This window comes from Chrysemys picta, chromosome 5, assembly GCF_011386835.1.
Source record: "Chrysemys picta bellii isolate R12L10 chromosome 5, ASM1138683v2, whole genome shotgun sequence".
Classification (NCBI taxonomy): domain Eukaryota; kingdom Metazoa; phylum Chordata; order Testudines; family Emydidae; genus Chrysemys; species Chrysemys picta.
Genome location: NC_088795.1, coordinates 43,941,098 through 43,948,767, shown reverse-complemented (window position 1 = coordinate 43,948,767; position 7,670 = coordinate 43,941,098). Strand labels below are relative to the sequence as shown.

The window sequence follows — 7,670 nt, the reverse complement described above, 5'->3', positions numbered from 1 at the left end:
CCACTTGCCACTGGGGTGCGCGGGGAGGTTGCTGCTACCCCTGCGATCACGCTATAGGTGGCGGGCCTGAGTTCCCTGGCTGTTGCCAATAGTTGGAGGGGAGGCGACGCACACTGCAGGACAAAGCCCCAGGCGGGGGCGGGAGGTGATGAGGTGGTGGAAGGAGACGAAATACGCAACTCATCTCCCTCCGCCGCGAACTATTTCTTTTCCCAGATGTCATGCAGCATCTGTCCCACCACGCCCCCTCCCTAACCGTCGCCGAGAGGCGGGGGGAAGAGGCGGGGCCGAGAGGGGAAGGGGTGTGGCCCCGAGCGCAGGGGCTGGGACGGGTCAGGGAGGAGCCGAGCGGACCAGAAGGGCTGACACAGTCACGGACCTCGGGGCTCGGCCGCGAGAACAAGGCGGGGGACCGGGCAGAGACGCGCCGTGTGGGAGCAGCGGCCGGCGGGGAGCGGAGGTGGCCGGGGAAGGTAACCGAGCAGCTGCGGAGGCCCCTTCCTCAGTAGCCGGGCTGGGGGAGCCGGGCGGCGGCAGCTCCTGCTGCTGCTGCAGTCGGCGCCGCTGCTTCCGTCCGAGCCTGCGACAGAGCGAGCGGGGGCTGAGCCTGTGTCTGTAGCTGGGGCTGCAGCTCGAGCCGGGCGGCTGCCCCTCGCCCCGCCGGGATAGGCAGGGCGACAGTGACGGGGGAGGGAGGAGGTGTTGAGCGGCGTTCGGGGCTGAGTGAAACCCAGCGTGTGCCGGCGGGGTGTGAGCCCGGGATCGGGGCTGGCTGGGGAGGTTCAGCGGGCCCAGGGGCTTGGAAAAGCCGAATACACCCGGGAAGGAGGAGCGGCGCGGGGCTGCTGCTGGCTGGGATCTTTGTGCCGGGCGCTGTGTGCTCTGCTGCGTGGGGCCGGGGGGAGGGACAGGGCGTGTGTCTCTAGTGTGGTGTGTATGAGAAGCAGATGGGGAAGAGCTCACAGCTGCTCATTTCGACAGTCCTGGTGTAAAAATGTAGCTCGACCAGCAGGACCTGGTGAAGTGACTTTTCAGCCCTGCCTCTGTATCAGCTGAAATGTAAAGTCCGGCACTGGGGACCTAAAGCAAAGAACCAAAAAAAGAAAGAAGACTGAACCCAGCCAGGGGGAATAGTATAGATAACAGAAATGTGCTCCACAAGAATAAACCATAGGGTGTTAGTGGTGGATGTATTAAAATGGGACTCCAAGAGGCTGCTGTGTGCCCTAGTGCATACAAATCATGAACAAAGAAGTGTGTAAAGAGAGCTGTGGACAGCACTGGTGTGTAAAAATGCACCTGGCAGTAGAAAAAGCAAGTAAAAGGATAATCAAATGAACAAATGTTGGTAAGGAAGGATGTTCAGGATAATAGGGTGCATGTGTCTCCTTCTTAGGATCAGTGGGAGGCTTACTTTCCTCTGTGTGGTTTTGAGGTCACTTTAAAACCAATCAAAGAATGTGAATGTGACTGATTGCAGCTCATACCCATAGCAGAAATACGAGAACCTTAACTAAAATTATTTTTCCTCTGCAAGTTTGACACTAACTTTAAGACTTTCAGAACCTTAACTAAAATTATTTTTCCTCTGCAAGTTTGACACTAACTTTAAGACTTTCAGAAATTGGTACAAATGAGGAATATGAATTCTTGGTTTTAGCAGATGTATAGTAAATTGTGATGTGATATCTTGCACCTGGAGTTAAATCGTTGTCTTGTTCTTTATTTCATAGGTCTAGAGAAGAACTTTGTTTTGACATCTTGCAATTGAGATCTCTGAGAAAGAGTTGAGGAAGAATTCAGGATCTGGAAGAAAGCACTTGTCCTACATTAAGGAGGTGTTAACATTTTCCTATCAGCTCTGCTACATAAGAGACCATAATTTGAAGCACTTCCCTGGTGCTTGCCCAGATGTATGAAGCCTGCAATGTTTAGTATTTATACAGACCACTTCACAACAAGTGGTACAGATCTACGTGTTTGCAATATACATTTTACTTTTTGAAGAAAAACCCCTCAGAAGCTGTATTTTACTGTGGACAGCTTTTTCTCGATGTGAATCCAAAGAGATTGATGATTGGAATTGAGAAGCATCTAGTACGTACTTGAAAAAAAAAAGTTTCTCCAGATGCATCGTCTCCTCTGTACTCTGGGAACATGCACAGCTGTTTAAACTACAGGTGTAGTCAAGGAATTGTTACCTTTTGACCCATATGTTAAGTATTATTGAGCCTGTGGTACCAGGCTTCGCTTCGTCACATAAGCAGTTGAACACTCTACACTCTAATCATGATAAAGCATCTGAAGGAATGAGTCTGATTGTCTTATAAAGTGGCTATTCTTTTACAAGAAGGGTTAACTCGTATCGTCACCCTGTGGCAGATGGATCCTTATATCCAGACTTTAAGATGTTGAAGGTGTATTGCTGCTTATGACCAGGGACAAAGGTCTACAAAATGGCTCAAACGAGTTTGCTGCAAGGGAAGCAGTTTTACTGTAGGGAGTGGGTTTTCCACAAGCTTCAGCACTGCCTTCAGGAGAAAGCTAACTGCAGCAACATTGCTGCCAACAAACCATCTCTTGTAGCAAATTCTGGGAATAATGCTGGTGTTGTCTCGGGGAAAGGAACTGCCTGGGGTGTGTTGTTGGTAGGAGGGCCTGGTAGTGGAAAGACAGCCCTCAGTACTGAATTATTGTGGCCAAGCTCATCTGCAAGCCTACAAAGAGGCTTGCATCGCCAATCTCTAGCTTTCCACTTCTGCAGGGCCCAAGACTCTGACACACTGTGTGTGGGCGGGTTTATTAGAGGTTTAGTTACCCAGATCTGCCGCAGTGGACTCATCCAGGGATATGAAGACAAACTAAGAGATCCTGCAGTTCAAAGTCTCTTGCAACCTGGGGAATGCGAGAGGAATCCTGCTGAAGCATTTAAAAGGTAAAAATAAAACCATGTTGTGTTTATATAGTGGCTTTCATCCAAAGAGCCTAAAGCACTTACAGACAGGAAAAACGTGTTTTTTCTTGTAGCATCATGGCTTGTTGATCCCATGGATTGCTCCCATAGCTTCCAAAATTGTCATTGGGGGAAAAAAAAAATCTAACTTCCTGTTCCCATACCTCACATAAATCTTCATTTCAAAACATAGTTATGGATATAAAAATACCCAGAGCTATAATTAATATTTTTGAAGGGATAGGGCCAGGGCCTCAGATAATAACTATTAAAGCCCATGAGGGATGGGAGAGGGGGCAGATTATCCCACATCTCCATACTGCAGAGTTCTTGCAATTCCTCTGAAGTATCTGGTACTTGCCACTGTCAGACAGGATAGTGGACTAGGTAGACCTTAAGAATCCCGCATCAAACCCCTGGCCTGTGTCCCACAAGATCAGGTAGGAAAACATTTAAGTCAGAATGAATCTATCCCACTTACATATGCATGGATTGCACTAAATTCACATAACTACTTACGGAATTACCACTCTTTCACAGTATAAGGTGGTACAGAATCATAACTATTCTTTCAGTAGGTATTTAAAGAAACTAGGGAATCCATACTCTGTGTAAAAGTAACTTTTAAGATGTGGGGAATTATTTATTTTTTTTTAGCAAAATCACAGAAACTGAATAACTGAGGGAAATCACTAGCTCAGCAGTGCAGTATTCATTTCTGCCATCGGTGCTCCTTGCAATACAAAAATGTATTCAACATACTGTTGAAAGCTTTTTATCTGCAGCAGGAACATTGATAATCTCAGTGTTTGTAAAGCAACTTACACAAAGCTCTTTAGGAGTGTATATTCTTGGGCCTGGTCTACACTGGGGAGGGGGGCGGGATCGATCTAAGATATGTCGACTTCAGCTATGCTATTCTCGAAGCTGAAGTTGCGTATCTTAGATCGACTTAGAATTACTTCGCGTCCTCGCGGCGCGGGATTGACAGCCGCTGCTCCCCTGTTGACTTTGCTTCCGCCTCTCGCCGAGCTGGAGTTCAGCAGTCGACGGGAGAGCGATCGGGGATCGATTTATCGCGTCTACACTACACACAATAAATCGATTCCTGATAGATCGATGGCTACCCGCCGATCCGACGGGTAGTGTAGACGTACCCTTGATCATAGCACTAGACACTTTTGGGGGTGGGGGGGTCTGGCTGCGTAAGAGGTTAATTTCATCTAAACAATTAAAATGAAGGAAAAAAACTGTAAAGACAGAGACTCAATACAGTATTTGTAGTGGACTACTGGCATTTTTACCACTAGGTCATTGGTATGAAACTTTTCCAAGTCAATAGTAGCTAAGTCATGGCTCTCAGGTGGCCTCTGTGAACTTTTTAGTGGTCATGTCCACATCATGAAAATCACCATAAGAATTTTTCCTTTGTCTCACCAGACGGGTTAGCTAAACAGCCACTGAGACTGAAGAACAGTACCTGATCACCATGGCAAAGTGGAATGAGGGAAGTTTACATTACAGTGCCTGTCCTGTTTTTGCCCTGTGGATAAATAGGATGTTAAGTCTCCAGTGCTTCCAAACCAACGTTTTTCACAAGCATTAAGTTGATCATGCCTTCTTCTACCCCCACCCCCACCGCTAAAGTTTAAAATAGACCATGAAAATAGTGGACTTTTTTTTTCACTGTAAACAAAGTTAATGGCAAAATTTTCTGTTTTCAGGCCAGTTTAAGTACTTAATTTGCAAAGTTCTAAGCATATGCAGCTCCTAATCTCTTGCCTTTTTAACTTTTTGTTTTTTCAGTACCTTTACAATTTCAAATTCTCACATCCACGCTTCAGCTTAGTACTCCCAGTGCTAGTAGTATAATTCCATTTCTCTGTTTGCAGTTACCAGAAGTGAAAGTGACCAATACCTATCTGTAAATCAGGCACCAGCACTAGCCCCTGATGGGCAGAGTCAGTGGGTTCCATGCAGAAGCAGGGTTCTGTCCGTGCAGAACCTGTTGCAAGTTCATAGCCTAGAATGGAAAATATTTTGTTTTATAAATCTAAACAAGCTTATATTGGTAACTCCACTTGCCTATTGACCTAGAAAATTTTTCTTCCCCAATATTTTAGGCTCCCTGTGAAGATTAACTTAGAAACAACTTACTATTTGACAAAATTGAAAAATAAAATTTCATAGTGAATACCATTTAATAAACATTTCACATTGTCACGTCCTATGTGCTAAGCATGCGTGTTTTCAGCAGTCTTGGGATATGCTTTAATTTTTTATGCATAGTGAATAGTATAATTGTAACCCAGAAAAATTAGGCTTTTCAAACTTATTCATATTTTAAAATGTCTTTTCTTCAAAAAAGGTAAAATCAAGTAAACTAATTCATTCAGTTTAATATATTTACCTTCTTTCTCCCACCCATTTATAATCTTTGAATTGTGCATCCTGTTTTAGGAACAAATTCAAAGAGAAATGAGATCAAGAGTGTCGAAAACTTGAGCAGACCTCCTGATAAATGTCAGTCACTGGATGTAATACTAAAAGAAGGAATTGCTGCTGGTAGTACTGCTTTTGCGCACTCCTCTTGATGAGCATATTTTCTGTCACAAAATAGTTTGTGAATGAACACAGTTGCAGCTGAAGTTCTTACTTTAGATTCTTGTCTGTCCTAAGGCTGGTCCACACTAACCCCCCACTTTGAACTAAGATACACAACTTCAGCTACGTGAATAACGTAGCTGAAGTCGAAGTATCTTAGTTCGAACTTACCGCGGGTCCACACGCGACAGGCAGGCTCCCCCATCGACTCCGCATACTCCTCTCACGGAGCAGGAGTACCGGCGTCAACGGCAACACTTCCGGGATCGATTTATCGCGTCTAGACAAGATGCGATAAATCCATCCCAGAAGATCGATTGTTTACTGCCAGACCCGGAGATAAGTATAGATGTACCCTTACCTTCACTCGTTGCTGTTTCCTTTAGATGTTCTAGATTCAAAAGACTCTGCAAGGATCAAAGCTTTAGATTTAATTTAATTGCAGAAAATGTCATATGGAACTGTGCTTTTACCTAAAAAAACAAATCTGTGATGCTATCTGTACTTGTTAGAAGTCAAAAGTTAAAATAAGAGAATACAACAATGGCCAAGAGTTTTTTTGGAATGAGTACCTGAAGTTAGGTTCATATGTTATTTTTAGACACACCATTATGACTAAATCATAGAAGCTTGAAAATTGGATCGCTTTATGTAACTTAGTTCATGTCTACCTTGGAACACTCTTCTGGTTTAGTTTGTGTGTTATACTGTACTTATAAAGTGCTTTTAATATTGATGCAGCTATACTGGCAGACCTGCGCTTCGTACTGGTATAATAAAACTACTCCCAGGAGAGAAACATGCCGGCACAGCTGTGTGAGTCAGGGATGACACCTCTTCACATCCCTGACTGACCTAAGTGTGCCAGCAGAAGCTTATATTGGAGACCTGGCCTCAATTTGGATTTGAGCTTAACTTTAAGCATCCACTGTTGAAAAACATGGGCAGTATTAATAAATTACCCTTAGGCTTCAAGGGTACGTTACTGGTACAGTATTCATTTTTTTGAAAAATATATTGGTTATTTAAACGACTTGTAAAGTCCTAATTTGGTATGGAGGTTTTTCATATTAGGTTGATCCTGAATTTGTAAACGTGGAAATTATATAAACTTTCAAAACTATAGTCTGTTTATTTGTGTCTTCAAAGTTTAAATGTGAAATGATTGAAAATAGTCCCTATTGGCCAGGGGAGTGAAGACTGAACATGGTCCTAAATCGGTATTCTCCGCTGTTAGACTTTCAGTCCTTCCTACTTGTATTGGATTCTCCCAGTCCTCTTTTTATCTTTTTACTGTCTCCCTCCCAGGTCTGTGCTTTTGCCTCCCTGTCCTCTCAGATCACACTTCTGTACATGGTGCTTCACTATTGAGCTTGCTGCAACACTAACAGTGAAGCAAATGCAATTGCCCCTTTGTGCTGCTGAGGGCTCAGGGTATAGACCCAGTAATGGAGGGAGGAAAGCAGGAAAGAAGAAGCAAGAGTCTGCCTCTCTTTTTTTTTATCCTATTTCCTTATCCCTCACAGAACACCTCCAATCTCAGCAGAGTAACATGCCTATGCTCTTTCTGCACACACCTCTTTTCCACTGGTGCCAGCAGGAGCATTATGACAGTGACAAGATTCTGCTCTGCTGATACCACTAAGTGTTTTACACAAAGGAACAACTCAGGTACAGATGTAATCTTCTGTGGGATTCCCTTGCTCCTGAAACAAGGTAAAACCCTTATTCTTTGTGGATTTAAAGGTGCAGAGCACAGTTTCTATGAAAAGAAAATAGAGTAAAGGTTGACATAAAAGGGACCAGAAACTAATAAAATGAAAAGGAGGAGGGAAGGAGGGACACTAAAAATAAGAGTGCATAATATCATAGGGAATATAAAAAGGCCTGAGGGGTAAAAATTGAAGTCAGACTAGAAGATTCAAGTTCCCACTATCTTAATGAAATATTTCCCCTCTAGGTCATATTAAAATTCAAATAGGTTTAGAAGACTTTTACTACACCTCTAGCTTGATATAAAGCTGTCCTCTGGAGCCAAAAAATCTTACTGTGTTATAGGTAAAACCGCGTTATATCAAATTTGCTTTGCTCCACTGGAGTGCGCAGCACCGCC

The 7,670-nt window shown here is 43.9% G+C and overlaps 1 protein-coding gene across 8 annotated transcripts in view; it reads left to right on the top strand.

The window, feature by feature from the left end:
- The first annotated feature begins 325 nt into the window (after nt 1-325).
- ANKRD50 (ankyrin repeat domain containing 50) overlaps nt 326-7,670 on the top strand; it is a 52,904-nt gene continuing 45,559 nt past the window's right edge. For 4 of the 8 annotated variants that reach the window (XR_010601337.1, XM_005290259.4, XM_065596366.1 and 1 more), the window contains exons 1-2: nt 335-473; nt 1,734-2,935. Coding sequence is in view for 1 of the 8 variants with exons in the window: in XM_005290259.4 (XP_005290316.1) it covers nt 2,457-2,935 (479 nt within the window). In the remaining 7 variants the exon portion in view is untranslated. Of the gene's footprint in view, nt 474-1,733; nt 2,936-7,083; nt 7,274-7,670 lie in introns of all 8 variants that reach the window. The other 4 variants (XM_065596362.1, XM_065596363.1, XM_065596361.1 and 1 more) reach the window with 2 other exon arrangements.